We start from the raw sequence: 23,699 nt of genomic DNA, 5'->3' as shown, positions 1-23,699 counted from the left end.
AGCGGGAATCACTGGTACATCGGATCCATCCAAGCTGTATAACAAGGGACCCAATATAATGAACTCTGGTATCTCTGCCGGAATATTTTCGATGCTTGATTTGTTTTTCCCATAATGACCTAGTACATCCACAACGCAACAGCTTGAAGATAAAGCCATCATGCCATACAATGGAAGAATTCTAGTAGTTGATAGCTGGTAAAGTGGCCATGCCTAAAACCAAATTGCTAAGGAGGTAGGATATTGAGTTCAACATCTCTTAGTCTTATGTTTATGACTCAACAGCTCAAACTTGAACAGCTTTCCTAGAGCCGAAGGAAGGGGCCCAAGGCAACCAAGGCTATGGGGCTTGAGAACTGAAATGAAAGGTTATCAGTTTTTTTTTCTAAACCAGTTAACAGTATATTACCTGAATTGGCAACAAGTGAGGCATTGGTCTGAGCTTGTTTTTCGGGATCTCCTGAACATTCCACATCGTATTGATATTTTTGCCAAGAGTTGCCATTTTCGAGCCAAAACTATTGTCGCGTATACCATCGACTCGGGCTGACCCTTGCCAGTACAGCTGCACGATGTTTCTTGTACATCTGTCCAGTACGTTGATATTGTCGTCTTAGTTGGTTGCGTAGCTTGATTACTATCCCAGTTCTCCTACGCCTCTGAAACAAGAGCTTTACAAAATCTCGACAATCCTACATATCTGCATTTGAGCAAGCTTCCCGTATGTGTGAAAAGCCAACCTAGGAACCTTACAATTGTCCAGCGAATTAGATCAACCAGGCTCGGTGATTATATCATATCATGAGAATGGCACCGAAATGTAATGGAGTAGCATTATTCCCAATATGAAAAGCAGTGGTGGTGTTAGCCATAAACATGTGTCGGGGATTTTTGCAGCAGACCAGGTAAGCAGCAATCGATTTAGTGGACTTTTCAAGATGAATGTAAACCACTATAAAAAAAACACAAATTTAAAAATAAAATTTTGAATTAATGATAAACGCAACATTATACATCTGCTGCAATGAACGTTTGAGTAGCAAACCAGTCCTGGAGGTGAGCAGACGTTTTTTCTCTCCCGTGCCATAAACAAGGAATACAATCTATTTGAAAACGAGACAAAATCTATCCCCTCTCCCCATGATGGGAAAGAGAAGGATAACAAGGGGTATTAAATCCCAAATGCTGAAATCGATTGTTGATGATCAGCTAACACGCACCCGCAAACGTGCTAACACAGAAAACAGCTTTGCATTGCTAAGTGATATCGGTGATAACGAGCCTGCGCCAAAGCAAAAGCTCATACAGTCAAGCCAAAAGGACACACACACATATAAAATACCGCCGATAACGGTAAAATGCTAATCGGTGACACTGATACACAAAATCTTCATCGCTACAGGTATAGTGAGATATAACACTAAGGCAACGTATCACGGTACGGTAGTGCAATTAGACAAAAAAGTCTGAAAAATGACTTTAAAAAGTAGTGAAAGTGTTCAAGGATAAAAATGTGTACCAACTAGAAGAGGAAAAGCCGACAAAAGTAGTGCTACACGGACTTGTCGGTCTTCCCATCAGTCATGTGACAGAATTGCTAAAAGATGAAAATATTATACCATTGCAAGTGAACAAAATGTCGATCAAACAAAAAAAGTACGATGAGCAAGTGGTCTACCTGTTGCATTTTCCAAAAGGCAGCGTTAACATGGAGTTGTTACGCACAATGCGCTATATAAACCACTGCAATGTAATGTGGAACTATTTTTCAACAAAACCTGGCCCAATGCAATGCTAAAGGTGCAATGACCAATTATTTGGTCACGGGGCAGCCAATTGCAACCGTGTAAAAAGGTGTAAGCTGTGTGCTGGAGAACACGAGTCATCGACCTGCCCGCTAACTGCTGGGCCATCATCATCAGGGACGGACGTGTCCCTGAACACAAGCTAAAGTGCACAAATTGCGAAGGCAACCACACAGCTGGATTTATTGGATGCCCAAAGAGACCAATACGTGTAGATAAACCAAACACTTACAAACGCAAGTATACAAATTTCGAGATGAAGCCAGATGACTTCCCACATCTACAAAAGTCAACACCACTACCTGTTTGGAGACAATACCAGCCGTCCGACAGACCAACCAACCACTGTAATGATACAGGGCTTTTCGATCAAAACGAAATAATACCGATAATAGGTGAAGTGATGAGCAAATTGCAAAACTGCAAGTCTAAGCAAGAAAAACTTATGACCATTTTTGAGGTCATAACTAAATACTGCATGCCATCAAAACGAATGCATCATTTTTGAAAATTGCAAACTGGAATGCAAACAGTATTCTAAAGAAAAAATTAGACGTATTGAACTTCTTGCAAAAATACAATATAGACATAATTTTAGTAACCGAAACATACTTAAAACCGGACATGAAATTTAATATCCTAAACTATTGTATTTATAGGTTGGATAGAACAGAAGGTCAAAAGGGTGGAGTAGCAATAAAAATTAAGGATAGCATTAAACATAGTACTATGAAATCACTAAATTTAAAAGTAATAGAAGCGATTGGAATTGCCGTAGAGACTACTTTAGGTAACATACCATTAATCTCGGTCTATCACCCAGGGTCGAACAAAAACATGAAAGCCTTTGCAAATGATTTAAACACACACAGCACTAAACAAACCAAGCCTATAACAACCAACAAACTTCACTTCGATTACAACGAAGCCAACTGGTCAATCTTTGCCAATAGTATCAACATCAGCATAGATTTAACTAAAATCAACCAAGGAACTGTGAAAAGTACTCAACAAATTGACAATATGGTAACTCAATTCACAACAATTGTGACACAAGCCCATGAGCTGGCGGTGCCGAAACTAAGTCCAGGGTTGTACAATATAATATTGCCGCATGAAATAAAAATTATAATCCGACAACGGAATACAGCTCGTCGTAAAAGGCAAAGACACAGACGATGATTTGATCTGAAAAATAAATACACCCTACTATGCAATTCAGTAAAGCAAAAACTGGAAGACCATCGTTATAGTATGTGGTCAAAAGTGTTTCAATCAACAAAGAGAAAACAAACAGAAATAAAATCTGGAAATTTGTAAAGGTGATCAAACACAAAAAAAATCATTCCTCCCCTTAAACAAAACAATAAAACATTAATAACTTCTGAAGAAAAGGCCAAGGCAATCAAAGAACAGTTCGAGTCGGCCTACTTTACAACTTATAACTCTATTAGCAGCGATAGAGCGTAAAGTTGAACAAAAAAGTTAGACAATTTAATGCCACAATTAGATCTACTTCTCTTGACCCCGCGCTGCTTTGCAAAACAAAAGAAATTAAAGAAATACTCAAAAAGCTTAAAAACAAGAAATCATCAGGATTAGACAATATTAACAACCAAACCCTTAAAAGACTTCCAGCCTAGGCTTTAATACTTATGAACCACATTTTCAACTGTTGTCTCCCCGATCAATGGAAGCGAGCTAAAATAATTGCAATATCAAAACCAGGTAAAAGCAATAGTTTAGCTACAAGCTACAGACCAATAAGTCTTCTAAGTAGCATTGGAAAAATATTTGAAAAAATGATCGAAAAGAGGCTTCGAATGCATGTTAACAGCAATAATATAATCCCAAATTCCCAATCTGGTTTTCAGCCGTCCTTATCGACCACACATCAATTGCAAGGGCTTTCAGAACAAGTGAAAAATAATAGAGATTTAAAAAAGTCTACGGGAATGCTCCTTCTCGATACGGAAAAAGCATTTGACACAATTTGGCATCAGGGTTTGTTGTATAAACTAATCTTATTTTTTTATTTTTTTATTCATAAAGGCTTACAATAACTTAAAAATAAAATACTCCTTTCATCTTTGCTGGGAGACATTTCCTTCTCCGAGCCGTGAAAGGGCACCATATCCCGGGTGTGCTCGGTTGTTCCGTTGCGTATATTCCGTCATCCAAATTCAAAGTCGTGTTCATAGCATGGGTCTTATCATGTGAGGGCACCTTTTTCCTTTATGTGTGTGGGCGTTTCCATGCTCGTAGTCCTGATGGGAACTAATCTTATTAAAGTTTTCTAAATCATTGATAAAAATAATACAATCGTTTCTTAAAAACAGACACAATAATGTACAAATAGCTAAAGCTATATCGGAACCTTTTGTACCCGTTTCTGGAGTACCGTAAGGGAGCCTAATATCTCCACTCCTTTTCAATATTTATGTATCAGATATTCCTAAAATGAAAAATTGCAGCTAATTGTTTATATGCGGACGATTTTGTTCTAACGTCATCATCTAAAACTCCAAAAATTGTTTTAAGATCGTTAGGCAACGCTTTAATCAAATATTCTATTTTTTGCCGAAACTGGAAATACAATACAAGCATGCGAAAACTTCCACAAGCAGGACTAAAATTTAATAATACAACCGTTTCATGGAAAAATCATGTCAAATATCTAGGAATGATACTAGAAAAGCGTTTAACATTTAAAGAACACATACAACAAACAATAATTAAAACTGAAAAACTGCTGAAAATGTTAAACACATTCTTGCATAGAAAATCCAAACTTAATGAAAAAAACAAGCTTATTGCATACTATAGTTTCTTTCGTCCGTTATTAACCTATGCCTTCCCAATTTGGCAATATTGTGCAATCGTTCATAAACAGATGCAAGAGACTGCAAGTCATGCAGAACAAAATCCTGAATATAATTATAAATGTGCCCCTATGGTACAGTACAGAATTGCTACACCAAAGGAACAAAACACAACTTATAACGGATTACATAGATAAGTTATGCACAAATCACTCAAGCAAGTGCCTTAGCAGTACAAACCCGATATTACAACAACTTGTTACATGAAATCAAACTACTACACAATAACTGTAATTACTATAAATCTAATAACATAGATATAAATTAGTTTGTACACGTGTAGGTTTAATTTAGTTTAAGGTTGTCATGCAAAGCTTAACAGTGGGTTTTTATGTAAATTTTCCCACATACTGCAGAAAAACAGTCTTAAACTAAACATCAACAATGTTATCAAAAACCGTAAAACATCAATGAGGAGAGTCTAAACGGACGGACCCATTAAAAATACAATTATAACGCCCTATGCGCTAAAAATGTAATAGTCCAATAAACTTCTAAATATCGAAAAAATAGAAGCAATGAACGTTTTATATGACAATGTTAACTATTTCTGATATGCTTCAACTAAAATAAAAATCCTTAAAAAGTTTAAACTTTAACACGTTTCATTCATGGTTTCAGCACATGCACCAAAAAAATGCTGTGTGCGGTTCTCCCACGCGAGAAGACGGGTAACGTTTATAAGTCAGTGTAAAATAAATAAGAAATCAAAGTTTAGTAGGGGACGAAAATAGGACAAAAATATTTGGGCACGAGTAAAAAGTTCTCGTAAACAATACCCGGTACATAGTTTAGAATATTAAAGCTTACGTTGTGAATTATACATGAGCGAGTTTCCATTGGCATAATTCATTTATTTTCGTTTTCCTATTTCTTTTGTTATCATCTTCCTAACTAAAATTGCAGGAATTATGTACCGTTTTTCATGTTGCTTATTGTTGAGTAGGGTGGGCAGCCTGATTTGCTTAGTATTGACTATGACAGCACTGTACAAAACTCCTGTTTTGCATGCACATCTCCTCTGCCCGCATGCCGAATTCTAATAATCCCTAATGCGACGTATTGCTAACTGCATGTGTTTCTTGGGTTTGAGGTTATACTATAATCGTATAGCTTGGTCATTCGGTCAATGGTTTGAATGGTCGTTGCACCGTGAACTGCAGTATAGGTAGCAACACTTTGCTCTTCTGAAAATCCTTCATACATTCATTTACCAAGAGCATTTGCGATCCGTACAGCCGTTGCCGTCAAATTTTTGTTCTATGTCAGGAGTTTTTATCTAGAAGGCATACGTTTTTGACAGCATTCATCAGTTTTCGAGCGTACGGCATCAATTTATTGACGAACTGTTGCGACGATCGAACCTTTTACTTGCTGCACCGCATTTCCGATGCCCGGTACAGCGATATTGACCTTGTTGCGGTTGGTCAACAGCTTTCGAGCACATTCCTCCGAGATGAAATTCGACATGGACCCCGAATCGTGTAAGGCCCTTGCCTCGTGTGCATTACCGTAATCATCGTGAATTACGATTTGGGCCGTCTCCAGAAACACCTTATCGTCGCCCAAATGTGCTGGCATGGTAACCGCTGTAGCTGGAGTGTGATGCAGAAGTGTATGATGATGCTGACGACACGTTCGACACGAGTACTCAGACTTGCATGCTCTGATCTGATGAGTGTCACTCAAACAGTTCCAACACAAGTGATGAAAACCGGACAGTTGCGTAGAAAATGTTCGTCTGTGCAAGTTAATGGACACTTTGGTTGTCGAGAATCAGGAGGCTTGATGACATGAGCCGTGTGTGATGTTGCTGCATTTGCGATGAATCTCCTTTGCACTGACTGACGATGAATGCCGGCCACCTTTCGTCCACTATCACCTTGCTCACACGCAAAATCGTTCGTCGATTTCAGGATCTGGATCCGATCCTGCACAATGGCGATTACATCACTGTATTTTTCCTTAGTGACATGCACGGAATGCTTTTCCCGTCATCAATGTTTCACGATCCAGCTTCATCAACAGCATGTTCGATAGTGACGTGTCCCACGCTTCAACCGGTTCATTCAGCTTCACTAACCCGCTGACAAAACGAGTGAATTCGTCCACTAAGTGCGTAAGCTTGTCGACGCACACCGATTGTACTCCCGGAAGGTAGTGCAATTTCCGATAATATTGACGGATCAACAGACGTGAATTGTCGTACCGCTTTAGACGTGCCGCCCACTTAACTGAATAGTTATCCGATATTAAAGGGGTGTGCTCGAATGGTAGAGCGGCGTCACCCTTCAACGATTAAAACAGGTATTTTAATTTGGCGATGGAGGGTAATTCTGCAGACGCGTCGATCATGACTACGAAGCGATCTCTGAAGGAAAGCCATTTTGTATGGTCTCCATCAAACGTTGGCAGCTCGATCTTTGGTAGGCGTAGGTTCGGTGCGTTTGGTCGACCAAAAGCCAGCGTAGAGGAAGCCAACCCCGTTGTGTCGTTCAGCGTACCTTCATCCTTAAGCTGGTTCTCTCGCAGGAATGATTCCAGCTTCCGGCAACGATCCTCGATCTCACTCCTCTCCGTTAGGTACGTTTCGAAGCTTGCGTCGGTTTCATCCAACTGTTCGAGTTTTTCGATTGTGTTGAAGAACCCTGCCTTGTGCCTTTCCAAATCTTCCAAAACTTCCGGAATCTGCATTGCACAATCGGGCACAAATTCAATTTGAAACCGTTCCAGCGTCTTGAGTCCTTCCACTGCTACTCTCTTCTTGATTTGCAATGCCTTGATTTTCTTGTCCATTGTAAATTACACCTTGTAATTTCACACGAAATAAACGATCGAACGAACGCGATGCCGCGAAATTTGAAGGATGACGCGTAACAGGTCGTTGCACTTGAAAACGCGGGGCGAACTAGCGATGGCGCGAAGCGTCACGTAAAAACTGTACTTATCCGAAAGATCCGAAATTCACCCTTGATAGCAGGATGATGAAGAGCTTACACTTCCTTTTTCCACGATCCGGTTCGAAGGACCAAAAATGTGAGAAATATTCTCGAAAATCACTGGTAAAATTATCGCGGTAAAATTTGTTGTAAGATGAAACCCGTGCAGTCTTGGTGTCGTTCCGTTTGTAACTGTTTATTCATCTGTCCTAGTTCATTTTACATAAATAGTTCATCCGAAATTCATCCTTATTTTCCTAGGTGTCAATTCGTGTAACGTCAAGTAGTGTGTGTTTACATTATTTGTGTGTGTTCTTTCGTTATAGTACGAAATTTTAAGTTCATGGAATATGTGTAATTAAAAACTAACAGTAATTCTCACAATAAGATATACATCAATAACCATATTTGTTTTAGTATTAGCAAACCCAACTATGTAGAACGGGCTACTAATGTGTTGTATCATTTTCTTCTTTCACCGTCCACAGAACTATCGGACAGATCAGCATGGGTTCAGCTGGGTTACCATGAAGCGTTCGAACCCTTTATGCATTTAGTGGACAATGTGGAGCGAATTCACGTCAACAAAGTTAGTCCGAAAGAATTTATCGAACGCTTCGAACGCATCTATCAACCAGTGGTCATAGAGGGTATGCAGTATAATTGGAAAGCTGGTCAGAAGTGGACACTAGAGCGTCTCGCGAAGAAGTACCGCAACCAAAAGTTTAAAGGTGGGGAAGACAACGATGGGTATAATGTTAAGATGAAGATGAAGTATTACGTGGAATACATGCGTAGCACTACGGACGACAGCCCACTCTATATATTCGACAGCAGTTTTGGCGAGGTAAGTTGGAATAGGTAGATAAGTCTTAGTCCTAACCACGATAAAAGGGGTTTTTTTGCCAAATTCAATTAGTTTACTCAACAATTGCCTTTGAGAGCTTACTTGTAGCGATCCACTACCTTTTCGTAGTCCGTTTTTAAATACAGTTTGCCATTAGCCTCAAAATAGGACTCTGTTTCAGCGATCACTTCATCGTTGAATCTCAATTTATTTCCAGCCAGCATGCTTTTATGATCTATTTAGTTATTTTTTCCATGTTGTTTCATCCATATTCACATATCGACACAAAAATAGACTTTTTTGTAGTTTGAAAGCTGAAAAACGTTGTTCTTACTGATCGATTGTGAGCTCACACAGCGTTCATTTTACGCGTATTCAATCGTAAAATACTTCGCGAATCATAAAATACTCAAGTTCGTTCGATAACGAAAGAGCTTCTTATATCTCCATTAAAATTGTTTTACGGTTATCCAAAACACCTGGTTTTACTTTTTATCATTTTTTGTAAAAAAAAAACACTTTCGGGCGACCACTGCAATTAACGGGCAACCACTGAGGGTTTTACGCTACGGCTACTTTTAAACTCACAGAACTAATAATTAATGTTTGTGGGTGATTGTGCTGACTCCGTGTAAAACTGATCAAAGCATTGTTTTGTTTTGAACATTTGCCCATCAAAAATCACTTATGGAAAAGCCCATCAAATGCTTTTTATCCATTTTTTACACTATATCAGCAGAGGCTCCATTATTTTCGTTCATGTATAGAGGCTTTGGCTACATTCGCCTCACTACTGCATACAAGAAGTGGTTTCTACTAATACAAATTTAACGCGAATGTGTCTTATCTATTAATTGAAGCTATTGCGATTGCGATATTATGGCTAATAAAAAGTTTAAAATATTGCTTCAATTTCTCTGTATAAATGTCTGATCCGTAAAAGTCGAAATGGTGGAAATCGTAAGTGGTCTAGTTGGCAGGTGGCTCGGTGGCTCGTGTATCCATGGCAATCGGTGAGGATGTGGCGGACGGTGATGTCAACATCACAGAAGCTGCAGAGTGGAGGACTGGATTTTTCTAGGAGGTAGGAGTGTGTAAGGCGGGTATGACCTATACGAAGGCGGGAAAGGACTCGTTGGATGTGGCTGAATTCGGTATCTTCCCATGAAGCGGTGTTGTGCTTGATGGGATGGAGTTTGTGGCTTAGGTCTAGGTTGTGCCATGTGATGTTCCAGTGTTGGGAGATAAGGGTGTTGGTGAGGTGGATGGTATCTCGACGTGTAAGGGTGTTGTGTAGTTCATCAGGGCGGAGTCGACCATTGTTGGCAAGTTGATCGGCTTTTTCGTTAACGGGAATTACCGTGAAAATTTTCGAGGATATGGAGGTATGGAGTCCAGGAATTAAATATCCGTGTATTTGGGGGTTCCGTGGTCCAGGGCGGTCAGTAAAGATGACATTCGGTCAATTAATTTTTTTTGTGCCGCAATCTATACATCGTGACTACAATTTATCTATCCACCCGTTAAAAGTATTGTATTAAATAAATATTCATACCGTACTTCGTCTGTTGTAGCACCATCGTCGCAGCAAGTTACTAGAGGGCTACGACGTACCACTCCACTTCCGTGACGATCTGTTTCAACATGCGGGAGAAGTACGGCGACCACCGTACCGATGGTTCGTGATGGGACCAGCCCGATCCGGTACCGGTATACATATCGATCCGCTTGGCACGAGTGCCTGGAATGCGCTGGTGCACGGTCATAAGCGCTGGTGTCTCTTTCCAACCCACACGCCTAAGGAGCTGCTCAAGGTAACCGGTTCGATCGGGGGAAAACAGCGAGATGAGGCAATCACCTGGTTTAGCTTGATCTACCCACGCACGAAACAACCGGACTGGCCCAACGACTGTAAGCCGGTTCGTATGCACCGTCCCCGTTTTCTTCTATGGTGTCCTTTTTTATGCTTACGTCCGTTATCCCCTTGGAACCTCCTTTTGCAGCTTGAAATTTTACAAAAACCAGGCGCAACGGTGTTTGTACCAGGCGGCTGGTGGCACGTAGTACTTAATCTGGACGATACCGTTGCCGTTACGCAAAACTTCTGCAGCCGTACCAACTTCCCGGTGGTATGGCGCAAAACAGTTCGTGGCCGGCCGAAGCTGTCGATCAAGTGGTTGAAGATGTTACAGGTGGTTGAGCCGAACCTAGCTAAGATCGCGTCCGAAACTGATATCGGACAGAGTACGGGAGTTGCGTCGGACAGCTCGAGCAACTCTAGCTCATCGTCTTCCAGCTCGAGCAACTATGACGACAGCGACTGTGAATCGAATACCGACAGTGGCCAGGAGTCACTTTTGGCGCACAAATCAAAAAAGCATAAAAAAACGAACAATGGCGGCGATAATAATAGTGTCGCCGATAGTTCGATTAACGATTTTCCACTTTAACCCCACGTTTCGCGATCGGTTTGTTCGGGCGAATCAATGGTTTACTATACTTATCATTATACCTTTGAACTTTTTTTCATTTGCAAAGCACCATCTTTCTCACAGACAATCGGTCACCAAGCTCCAGCAACTAGCAGAAGGCAATGTTAGTTCGTGTTAGCAATGTACAGGCAACTCCCGCCGGCGAACAGCCTGCGGTTGTGGGTTGCAAGACCTATCGATACGTTTTGCCAGTTTGCAGTATCTTTATTTATATGCCTCAGAGCAAGAAGTGAAGGAATTGGTTGGTAGAACATTTTCGAATAACTAATTCAATTATAGACTTAAACGCAATACGATGAGCACGAGCAAGCAAATGGCAAATGGATGTGATGTAACCGAACATGTATTGCGCACGCTTTGTTGCAGTGCGATCGAAGCAGAAAAAGAGGCTCGCAAGAACAAAATCATGTGTTCCAGCGTAGAATATGAAATATTCAGAAATTGTACAGAAAGAAGGCTGCTAGGAAACGGATAAACAGACAGACAAGAGCTGCAGCAAGCAATTCAATTCCAATCAAACATCATTATTGACTGACGAAAATGTGTGACAGATATTTAAATGTAAAAACTCACACAATACATACACGTACATACGTGCACGATAAATTGCATGTAATCAGCGGTATTGTGCCTTTTTATAACGAATGGGTATCCACCAACACTAAACCAAGCAAGACAGCAAACAAAAACCAATTTAAACTTAAAACAACAAAACGGAACAAACAAGCAAAGAAAAACAAACATTCTGTTTGAAATGTCTTGTAAGATTAAGTAGCTAATATAAACAAACCCGTGCGGATGAGCCTAAGTCCATCCGAGATCAAGCGCAGCATCGTAGAATACACCATAAAACAGCAAACAAACATACATTAACATGCAGGAAAAATAGGAAGGGATTAGATTTCAAAAAATTAATTCTCATTTTAGAAACGTTTAACCTTCAACCACAAATTTTGAACCTTAGAGAGGAATTTTTGTCAAGAAGGCATGCATTGTTGACAACGCGTATCAACTTTTGTCCGTGTGGCATCACGGACTATTATTATCGCCGCCATTGTTCGTTTTTTTATGCTTTTTTGATTTGTGCGCCGAAAGTGACTCCTGGCCACTGTCGGTATTCGATTCACAGTCGCTGTCGTCATAGTTGCTCGAGCTGGAAGACGATGAGCTAGAGTTGCTCGAGCTGTCCGACGCAACTCCCGTACTCTGTCCGATATCAGTTTCGGACGCGATCTTAGCTAGGTTCGGCTCAACCACCTGTAACATCTTCAACCACTTGATCGACAGCTTCGGCCGGCCACGAACTGTTTTGCGCCATACCACCGGGAAGTTGGTACGGCTGCAGAAGTTTTGCGTAACGGCAACGGTATCGTCCAGATTAAGTACTACGTGCCACCAGCCGCCTGGTACAAACACCGTTGCGCCTGGTTTTTGTAAAATTTCAAGCTGCAAAAGGAGGTTCCAAGGGGATAACGGACGTAAGCATAAAAAAGGACACCATAGAAGAAAACGGGGACGGTGCATACGAACCGGCTTACAGTCGTTGGGCCAGTCCGGTTGTTTCGTGCGTGGGTAGATCAAGCTAAACCAGGTGATTGCCTCATCTCGCTGTTTTCCCCCGATCGAACCGGTTACCTTGAGCAGCTCCTTAGGCGTGTGGGTTGGAAAGAGACACCAGCGCTTATGACCGTGCACCAGCGCATTCCAGGCACTCGTGCCAAGCGGATCGATATGTATACCGGTACCGGATCGGGCTGGTCCCATCACGAACCATCGGTACGGTGGTCGCCGTACTTCTCCCGCATGTTGAAACAGATCGTCACGGAAGTGGAGTGGTACGTCGTAGCCCTCTAGTAACTTGCTGCGACGATGGTGCTACAACAGACGAAGTACGGTATGAATATTTATTTAATACAATACTTTTAACGGGTGGATAGATAAATTGTAGTCACGATGTATAGATTGCGGCACAAAAAAAATTAATTGACCGAATGTCATCTTTACTGACCGCCCTGGACCACGGAACCCCCAAATACACGGATATTTAATTCCTGGACTCCATACCTCCATATCCTCGAAAATTTTCACGGTAATTCCCGTTAACGAAAAAGCCGATCAACTTGCCAACAATGGTCGACTCCGCCCTGATGAACTACACAACACCCTTACACGTCGAGATACCATCCACCTCACCAACACCCTTATCTCCCAACACTGGAACATCACATGGCACAACCTAGACCTAAGCCACAAACTCCATCCCATCAAGCACAACACCGCTTCATGGGAAGATACCGAATTCAGCCACATCCAACGAGTCCTTTCCCGCCTTCGTATAGGTCATACCCGCCTTACACACTCCTACCTCCTAGAAAAATCCAGTCCTCCACTCTGCAGCTTCTGTGATGTTGACATCACCGTCCGCCACATCCTCACCGATTGCCATGGATACACGAGCCACCGAGCCACCTGCCAACTAGACCACTTACGATTTCCACCATTTCGACTTTTACGGATCAGACATTTATACAGAGAAATTGAAGCAATATTTTAAACTTTTTATTAGCCATAATATCGCAATCGCAATAGCTTCAATTAATAGATAAGACACATTCGCGTTAAATTTGTATTAGTAGAAACCACTTCTTGTATGCAGTAGTGAGGCGAATGTAGCCAAAGCCTCTATACATGAACGAAAATAATGGAGCCTCTGCTGATATAGTGTAAAAAATGGATAAAAAGCATTTGATGGGCTTTTCCATAAGTGATTTTTGATGGGCAAATGTTCAAAACAAAACAATGCTTTGATCAGTTTTACACGGAGTCAGCACAATCACCCACAAACATTAATTATTAGTTCTGTGAGTTTAAAAGTAGCCGTAGCGTAAAACCCTCAGTGGTTGCCCGTTAATTGCAGTGGTCGCCCGAAAGTGTTTTTTTTTTACAAAAAAAGATAAAAAGTAAAACCAGGTGTTTTGGATAACCGTAAAACAATTTTAATGGAGATATAAGAAGCTCTTTCGTTATCGAACGAACTTGAGTATTTTATGATTCGCGAAGTATTTTACGATTGAATACGCGTAAAATGAACGCTGTGTGAGCTCACAATCGATCAGTAACAACAACGTTTTTCAGCTTTCAAACTACAAAAAAGTCTATTTTTGTGTCGATATGTGAATATGGATGAAACAACATGGAAAAAATAACTAAATAGATCATAAAAGCATGCTGGCTGGAAATAAATTGAGATTCAACGATGAAGTGATCGCTGAAACAGAGTCCTATTTTGAGGCTAATGGCAAACTGTATTTAAAAACGGACTACGAAAAGGTAGTGGATCGCTACAAGTAAGCTCTCAAAGGCAATTGTTGAGTAAACTAATTGAATTTGGCAAAAAAAAAACCCTTTTATCGTGGTTAGGACTAAGACTTATCTACCTATTCCAACTTACCTCGCCAAAACTGCTGTCGAATATATAGAGTGGGCTGTCGTCCGTAGTGCTACGCATGTATTCCACGTAATACTTCATCTTCATCTTAACATTGTACCCATCGTTGTCTTCCCCACCTTTAAACTTTTGGTTGCGGTACTTCTTCGCGAGACGCTCTAGTGTCCACTTCTGACCAGCTTTCCAATTATACTGCATACCCTCTATGACCACTGGTTGATAGATGCGTTCGAAGCGTTCGATAAATTCTTTCGGACTAACTTTGTTGACGTGAATTCGCTCCACATTGTCCACGAAATGCATAAAGGGCGAACGCTTCATGGTAACCTAGCTGAACCCATGCTGATCTGTCCGATAGTTCTGTGGACGTTGAAAGAAGAAAATGATACAACACATTAGTAGCTCGTTCTACATAGTTGGGTTTGCTAATACTAAAACAAATATGGTTATTGATGTATATCTTATTGTGAGAATTACTGCTAGTTTTTAATTACACATATTCCATGAACTTAAAATTTCGAACTATAACGAAAGAACACACACAAATAATGTAAACACACACTACTTGACTTTACACGAATTGACACCTAGGAAAATAAGGATGAATTTCGGATGAACTATTTATGTAACATGAACTAGGACAGATGAATAAACAGTTACAAACGGAACGACACCAAGACTGCACGGGTTTCATCTTACAACAAATTTTACCGCGATAATTTTACCAGTGATTTTCGAGAATATTTCTCACATTTTTGGTCCTTCGAACCGGTTCGTGGAAAAAGGAAGTGTAAGCTCTTCATCATCCTGCTATCAAGGGTGAATTTCGGATCTTTCGGATAAGTACAGTTTTTACGTGACGCTTCGCGCCATCGCTAGTTCGCCCCGCGTTCAAGTGCAACGACCTGTTAAGCGTCATCCTTCAAATTTCGCACCATCGCGTTCGTTCGTTCGTTTATTTCGTGTGAAATTACAAGGTGTAATTTACAATGGACAAGAAAATCAAGGCATTGCAAGATTCTTCTACTCTCAAAAAGAGAGTAGCAGTGGAAGGGCTCAAGACGCTGGAACGGTTTCAAATTGAATTTGTGCCCGATTGTGCAATGCAGATTCCGGAAGTTTTAGAAGATTTGGAAAGGCACAAGGCAGGGTTCTTCAACACAATCGAAAAACTCGAACAGTTGGATGAAACCGACGCAAGCTTCGAAACGTACCTAACGGAGAGGAGTGAGATCGAGGATCGTTGCCGGAAGCTGGAATCATTCCTGCGAGAGAACCAGCTTAAGGATGAAGGTACGCTGAACGACACAACGGGGTTGGCTTCCTCTACGCTGGCTTTTGGTCGACCAAACGCACCGAACCTACGCCTACCAAAGATCGAGCTGCCAACGTTTGATGGAGACCATACAAAATAGCTTTACTTCAGAGATCGCTTCGTAGCCATGATCGACGCGTCTGCAGAATTACCCTCCATCGCCAAATTACAATACCTACTTTCATCGTTGAAGGGTGACGCCGCTCTACCATTCGAGCACACCCCTTTAATATCGGATAACTATTCAGTTAAGTGGGCGGCACGTCTAAAGCGGTACGACAATTCACGTCTGTTGATCCGTCAATATTATCGGAAATTGCACTACCTTCCGGGAGTACAATCGGTGTGCGTCGACAAGCACTTAGTGGACGAATTCACTCGTTTTGTCAGCGGGTTAGTGAAGCTGAATGAACCGGTTGAAGCGTGGGACACGACACTATCGAACATGCTGTTGATGAAGCTGGATCGTGAAACATTGATGACGGGAAAAGCATTCCGTGCATGTCACTAAGGAAAAATACAGTGATGTAAACGCCATTGTGCAGGATCGGATCCAGATCCTGAAATCGACGAACGATTTTGCGTGTGAGCAAGGTGATAGTGGACGAAAGGTGGCCGGCATTCATCGTCAGTCAGTGCAAAGGAGATTCATAGCAAATGCAGCAACATCACACACGGCTCATGTCATCAAGCCTCCTCATTCTCGACAACCAAAGTGTCCATTAGCTTGCACCGACGAACATTTTCAACGCAACTGTCCGGTTTTCATCGCGAAGGATGTCCAGCAGCGACGAGATGTCGTCACAGCGAATCACTTGTGTTGGAACTGTTTGAGTGACACTCATCAGATCAGAGCATGCAAGTCTGAGTACTCGTGTCGAACGTGTCGTCAGCATCATCATACACTTCTGCATCACACTCCAGCTACAGCGGTTACCATGACAGCACATTTGGGCGATGATAAGGTGTTTCTGGAGACGGCCCAAATCGTAATTCACGATGATTACGGTAATGCACACGAGGCAAGGGCCTTACACGATTCGGGGTCCATGTCGAATTTCAACTCGGAGGAATGTTCTCGAAAGCTGTTGACCAACCGCAACAAGGTTAATATCGCTGTACCGGGCATCGGAAATGCGGTGCAGCAAATAAAAGGTTCGATCGTCGCAACAGTTCGGTCCAAGACGCAACCCTTTGCTACGGATATAGCATTCCTGGTGTTGGACAAGCCGTCAGCCAACATCCCTATTTCACCGACGGACATCTCATCATGGAAAATGCCGAATGTGGCATTAGCTGATAGCACCTTCTACATCCCTGGGCAAATCGATATCGTCATAGGAGGCGATTCTTACTGTGAGCTTCACACTGGTCACAAACGCTCTCTCGGCGTGGGAAGACCGTGGCTGGTGGAAACTCATTTCGGTTGGGTTGTTACCGGAAACATTCACCATTCATCACCTGGTCCGCGAAATCTCGCAACAAACGACATTCCATTGGAAGATACCATGCAGCGGTTCTGGCAGAATGAAACCATAGTCGATGATCTTGTGCTATCGGTTGAAGAGGATGCTTGCGAAAGACACTACGTGTCAGAAACCGTTCGCAATACATCGGGAAGGTATGTCGTTCGTTTACCGTTTAATTCCAATCCAAATTTCGTTTTAGGGTATTTCAAAGATACGGCAGATCGTCGACATCGTTGTATGGAACGTCGTCTGTCTGCGAACCCTAAAATGAAAGAAAAGTACGTTAAGTTCATGGAGGAGTACGAGTGTTTGGGTCACATGAAGAGGTTAACCGGTCCGGTGGACGATTCTGGTCAAAACTACTACCTTCTCCATCATGCAGTCGTGAAGGAAACGAGCACGTCAACCAAGGTCTAAATCGTATTCGATGCATCGTGCAAATCTTCGTCCGGTTATTCGCCAAACGACAAGCTGCTAGTTGGGCCTCCGATCCAAGACAACCTGTTCACCATCATAGTGTGCTTCCGATCTTATGCAATCGCACTTTCTGCAGATGTGGAGAAAATGTACCGCCAAATTCTCCACGTCTACAGCGACGGAAGTACCTGCGCATTCGATACCGAGCAACCCCTATAGATCCAATTCAGACCTTCCAGTTGCTAACAGTAACCTACGGCACCGCATCTGCACCTTTATGGCAACTCGAAACTTGAAACAAATAGCTCACGATCACAAAGCACAATACCCTCAAGCAGTGAGCCCAGTACTGCATGACATCTACGTGAATGTTAACGTTAACGGGAACAAAAGACATCATGGATGCAGTTGAAATCCGGACACAGATTTCAGGAATGCTCAAATCAGGTGGTTTTTCGTTAAAAAAGTGGACATCAAATGTACCGAAAGCACTGAAGGACATCCCATCAGAAGATTTGACAATTCTTCCCACGCACGAATGGCAAGATCCCCAATTCTTATCTACCCTGGGACTCGTGTGGGAACCAGCAACTGATATGCTTCGTTTTCGAATTGGGCTACCAACTGCTACGACGGTGAAGACGAAGCGGCTAACTCTATCATACATTGCCAAGATCTTCGATCCACTTGGTTTGCTTAGTCCAACCATCATCATTGCTAAGCTTTTCATGCAACAGTTGTGGTCGTTGAAGACAAACGGGAAATCGTGGGATTGGAATAGTGAGCTACCATCACATCTCAAACGGGAATGGACGGCGTTCTATTCCAAGCTTCACTCACTTCGTGGACTAAGCATCCCGCGATACACTTCGCTACGAGGAGCAACAAGCGTGCAGCTACATATTTTCGCGGATGCTTCACAGGTTGCATATGATGCTTGTTGCTACATGAGAGCAGAACGGCAGAATCGGTACAACTAGTCGCAGCAAAATCGAAGGTTGTTTCGCTGGCTAACACAAACTCAATCGCCAGATCAGAGCTTTTTGCGGCAAGATTGGCAGTAAGCTTTCGCTTGGACAGGCTCAATGACCGTTCTACACTGGCTCAACTCTTCACCACGACGTTGGAAGCCTTTTGTGGCAAACAGGGTGGCTCAGATTCAAGGGAAACAAGAATCAAGGTCTGGAAAAATGTGCCCGGCGTAGACAACCCAGCAGACGATGTGTCACGAGGTCTACTTCCAGACAAATTGCTGGCTTGTCATCGGTGGTGGCATGGGCCACATTGGTTAAGTATTAAGGTAGAAGATTGGCCTGAGACTGAACCTGCAAGAGAAGAGATCGTAACATCAGAAGAGCGAATTGTTCCACCACGAGTTGTTGCTGTGTCAACGATAAACAATGACAGCAGCGCGTTATTCACACGATTCTCTACTTACAACCGTCTCAGGCGAACTATTGCGTATTGCTTGCGATTCATCAAGTGTCTAAGGGCAAGCAAAACAGGACACACACCATCGACCAAGTCCCAAACCACGGTTCCAGAACTAATCACGTTAGTTCCACTATTGGCAAAGAGTGAGTTGCTTGAAGCTGAACGTCGGATGTGTCATCTAGCCCAGCAGGAATCATTTTCGGATGAGCTGCGCGAGATTGGTAGAGACGTATCGCGCAACTCGAAGCTAAAGTGGCTATCACCATTCATCGATTCGTCGGGTATCCTGCATGTTGGTGGCCGGCTTCGCAACGCACAAATGACAGATTCAGCCAAACATCCTATACTCGTCCAAACATCACTTTGCAGTATTGTTAGCAGTGTCATATCACGAGAGACACTTACACGCCGGTCCGGAATTATTGCTGTCCACACTTCGTCAGCGGTTTTGGATCATCGGTGGACGCAATTTAGCAAAGGCTGGCTTTCACCGGTGTCTTCGATGCTTCAAGGCCAAACCCGTTCTGATGCAACAATCCGTCGCTGACCTTCCTACTTCAAGGGTTTCACCAACAAGGCCTTTTGCTGTGATTGGCGTCGATTATTGTGGTCCGGTGTTCCTGAAATCAACGGTGCGCAACAGAAGTCCAACGAAAGCGTACGTTGCAATCTTTGTGTGTTTTGCAACAGAGCATTTGGTCGCGTTGGTACCCTGAATACGTACAGCAGCTACAGGCCCGCGCAAAACGTTTCACGACCCATCCGGTACCGCTAGAAATACGACAACTGGTTATCATAAGGGAAGATAACATAGCACCTACCTTATGGCCAGCCGGAAGGATAACCGGTTTACATCCCGGTAAGGATGGAGTAGTTCGAGTGGTAACGCTACGCACGGTGTCAGGGAAGCAAATTTTACGCGCAGCAAATCGTTTGGCAATCCTACCAAATCTTTTGAACAACAATTCAGATCAGGAGGTTGATAGTAGCACTGAGCAGCTTACAGCAGCAAAACCATTCAACATTGTTTACACTTAGTTGTCAGTGCAAAACACAACATACACACACATACACACATAACACTCATGCGGAACGTTAGGAGATAAGTTGCATGAAATAGCGAGAGGAGATTGCACGAAACTCAGAAATTGCATGAAATTTAAAGAAGTTCCTTCTTTGGTGGCCGGGAATGTGAGAATTACTGCTAGTTTTTAATTACACATATTCCATGAATTTAAAATTTCGAACTATAACGAAAGAACACACACAAATAATGTAAACACACACTACTTGACGTTACACGAATTGACACCTAGGAAAATAAGGATGAATTTCGGATGAACTATTTATGTAAAATGAACTAGTACAGATGAATAAACAGTTACAAACGGAACGACACCAAGACTGCACGGGTTTCATCTTACAACAAATTTTAACGCGATAATTTCACCAATGATTTTCGACAATATTTCTCACACCATCCTTTTGAGTTATGTTTCCATGTGACTGGTAAACTTTTTATGTCAATATTTTTGAAAGCTTGTGGCTTCTGTGCTCGGTACACAACTGTCTGCACAACTGAATCTTTTGCTGCCTTATACCCTGGCATAGAATCCATTTCCTTTGTGACATAGCTGCGAGATGGCATTTTTTCCAAAACAAAGCTCTTTCATCAACATTAAAAATTTGTTGGGGAAGGTAATTTTGTTCTTGAATTGATTTTGAGAAACTCGAAACGAATATCAAAGCAGCATTTTCATCAGAACTTGCGGTTTCTCTGTGGATTTGCAAAACCATCCAACACTAGCTTTGAATGATGACTCCGCATGTTCCGCAACGTCAGTTTGTAGGTCTTGGTATAACGATATTGCTTTATCTTGGATAATTCTATAGCGTAAGGGTATTCTTTTTGATGTCATATCTTCTATCCATACCAGCAGCAATTTCTCCGTTTTCAGCATCGTTTCGTCTCGATTCTCCGTGTACACTAATTCAATTGTGGTGCAAATGCTGGTGCAAATACGTACCTTTACCAGAATGTAAAGGCCGGCCAGGCCGTATTGCTTAGGGTGGAGAACTTAATTTGGCATAATAAACCCAACATGCTGTCAAACTTGAAAATCCGCATATCTCCGAATCCGCGTAACTCGAGTACCGAGTATTTCGGATATTGACTATAGCCGGCCCCATTTTTCATTGTACCTTGTATATTTAAGCATTGTGAAAGGAAGCGTTCGGTAAATGTAGCTGCGTTTTCGGGGCAAATAAACGCGATCATCCCGTGGTGCGTCGTTTGTGATATCGCGCGCGCGCTGCGCTTCCTTTCTTGTTCGTACACCACCACCGACCGGGCAGCCATTGGTGAAACGGTATACTGTAGCATTTTTTTTGTTGGTGTTGCTGTTAATGTCCGTGATTTGCAAATGAAAATGTTTCCCGTGCCGTCATTGCACGCATGATGGCGAGCAGCGGACACGGCGGAAGCACCGATAGCAGTAACAACGATCGTAAGCGAGAGAGTGTGTTGCCGCAAGCGATCGATATCAAGAAACGCCGAATGACGACAGTATCTTCGATTCCACCACCGGTGGAAGAGGTCCTACGCGACCAGAGACCTCATCTGGCGACCATACCCGACGTACAGCAGGTGCAGCAGAATGGTGCACATGGGCTGAATCCACGGTCGATGGCAAACGCGCGTCGCCTGGGTGAAATTACCGACATGTCACGGGTAAACCACGTTTACGGTTCGTACCATGCACCCCCGCCGTTTGGATCCATTCAGCGCACATTCGCAGCAGTCAGTCCCAACAGTGTCGCCGATACGTATACCAGTAGCAGATTCAGGGGGCCAGAAACACGACCGCTGGCACGACGCAGTGGCCGGTGTCCGCCGGATTTAATCTCGAACAGGTTCGTCCCGTCGCGAACATCGTCTTTTGGTCAACGAGGTGTTGCTAGTATTTACTCGAAGCCAGTATACACTGCCAACGGTAGCCAGTCGTCGGGAGGCAATGAGGTGAGTTCCGGTTATGTTTCGCTGCTGTCCCACGACTTTAAAAATCTGCTGCGCTCAAAGAACAGCACCACCCCGACGTCCGGGTCCGATTCCACAGCTGCCTTCGACCGAAAGTTGAACGCACAACGTGTAACCGTAAAGAAGTATGAATCGCTGATGCTAAAGTTTTTCCCCAAAATGAACGAACCGCCCAAACGGAGCGCTTACGATCGATACACGAGGAAGACGATTAATGGAGATATTTCACGACCGACGGTGCAAGAACAGTCCTCAATAGAAACGCTCGATCTAACCGACGATGACGCTAGCGACGACGATTGTGTGGAGGTGGAAGTGTCACAAACCAAAAATGGACGTTTATTTACGCCGCTCGATTCGATGCTTCCACTGGCGCGGGACAATGCGAACGACACAAAGCAATCGAAACCGAGTGCACCGGAACCGGTTAACACGGCCAAGGAGCGGATCGAAACGAAACAAGTCTGCTGGGACGATATTATCCAGGACGTAGAGCAGCGTTACCCAACCATGTTCAGCCAGCGCAAATCCCTGATCGAGCAGGAAAAGAATCGTCTCGAAAGTCTGCGCCAAACCACAAACGTGCAGGAAAATGAGGCCCGCAACAAAATGCTCGACTATGTGTGCTCCTTCTTCAAGCTCGATGAGCTGAACGAACCGGACCTGAAAGAATCAACGCCCGAGCCGGAAGATGTATCGCTGCCGGAGCTAACCAAGGAACAACTCAATTTGATGCATCAGAAGTTGCGCACCGGAAACCAGGTGGTTATCGAGAAGTTTAAACTCCAGATTACCGGCAACGATCTCGTGACGCTGCAGGATTTCAACTGGATGAATGATGCGGTCATCAACTTCTACTTGGAGCTGCTTCGGGATCGTAGCGAGCAAAAGCACGGCCAGGGCCTGCCGAAGGTTTACACGATGAATACGTTCTTTCTCCCGCAGCTGCTGAAAATCGGTTACGCCGGTGTACGGCGCTGGACACGCAAGGTAGACCTGCTGGCAAATGATATAATTGTGGTTCCGGTACACGTCGGTGGCATTCATTGGTGTATGTCGACGATCGATCTGCGGCGGAAAACGATACACTATTACGACTCGATGGGTGCGCCCAACAATGCCGTACTGAACGCGCTGGAAGACTATTTGTGTCAGGAATCACTGGACAAGCGCAAAACGCCATTCGACAAGAGTGGCCTAACCAAGCAGAACATACGCGACTGTCCGCGCCAGAAGAATGGGAGCGATTGTGGTGTGTTCAGCTGTATGTTTGCAGAATACCTAACACGCGACCACCCGATCACGTTCGATCAGTCCAATATGAAGTACTTCCGGAGGAAGATGACGGTGGAAATAATGTCGGGGAAGTTGCTGACGTAATTGATTCCGTCCTAATCATTGCTACTTACCACCGATACTCGTCGTTAATATTCGTTGCTACCGAGCACCAATCCGGTAGGTCGGGTGTCGTCAAAAGATGCAGCTGCTTGGCGATTGGGTGATTGCTCCAACCGTCCGTTGCCCAGTAAAATACGGTATGCATGGCTTGGAGCAGCAATGTACCGGATCCGGAACAGAACCCGTTCCAGATCGATTCCGCGTACGAACTCCGCC

General features: G+C 43.2%; 1 protein-coding gene and 2 pseudogenes across 1 annotated transcript; 2 read left to right on the top strand and 1 right to left on the bottom strand.

The window, feature by feature from the left end:
- The first annotated feature begins 7,553 nt into the window (after positions 1 to 7,553).
- On the top strand, positions 7,554 to 10,945 carry LOC126564011 (bifunctional arginine demethylase and lysyl-hydroxylase PSR-like). The gene is made up of 4 exons (XM_050220914.1): positions 7,554 to 7,560; positions 8,115 to 8,473; positions 10,048 to 10,392; positions 10,477 to 10,945. The coding sequence occupies exons 1-4, from the start codon at positions 7,554 to 7,556 to the stop codon at positions 10,921 to 10,923; spliced, it is 1,158 nt and encodes a 385-aa protein (XP_050076871.1). The 3' UTR covers positions 10,924 to 10,945.
- A 1,049-nt stretch (positions 10,946 to 11,994) lies between these two features.
- LOC126564004 (bifunctional arginine demethylase and lysyl-hydroxylase PSR-like) lies at positions 11,995 to 15,676 on the bottom strand (annotated as a pseudogene).
- A 5,795-nt stretch (positions 15,677 to 21,471) lies between these two features.
- LOC126556485 (uncharacterized) lies at positions 21,472 to 23,465 on the top strand (annotated as a pseudogene).
- The last annotated feature ends 234 nt before the right edge of the window (positions 23,466 to 23,699 follow it).

Source organism: Anopheles maculipalpis, chromosome X (assembly GCF_943734695.1).
Source record: "Anopheles maculipalpis chromosome X, idAnoMacuDA_375_x, whole genome shotgun sequence".
Taxonomy (NCBI): Eukaryota; Metazoa; Arthropoda; class Insecta; order Diptera; family Culicidae; genus Anopheles; species Anopheles maculipalpis.
This window is presented reverse-complemented; position numbering and strand designations above follow the sequence as displayed.

Bases quoted from the DNA above. Each gene is read 5' to 3' on its own strand.
- LOC126564011 (XM_050220914.1), top strand. The intron at 8,474-10,047 runs GTAAGTTGGAAT...CGTCTGTTGTAG, and splicing joins TCGACAGCAGTTTTGGCGAG to CACCATCGTCGCAGCAAGTT. The intron at 10,393-10,476 runs GTTCGTATGCAC...CTCCTTTTGCAG, and splicing joins GGCCCAACGACTGTAAGCCG to CTTGAAATTTTACAAAAACC.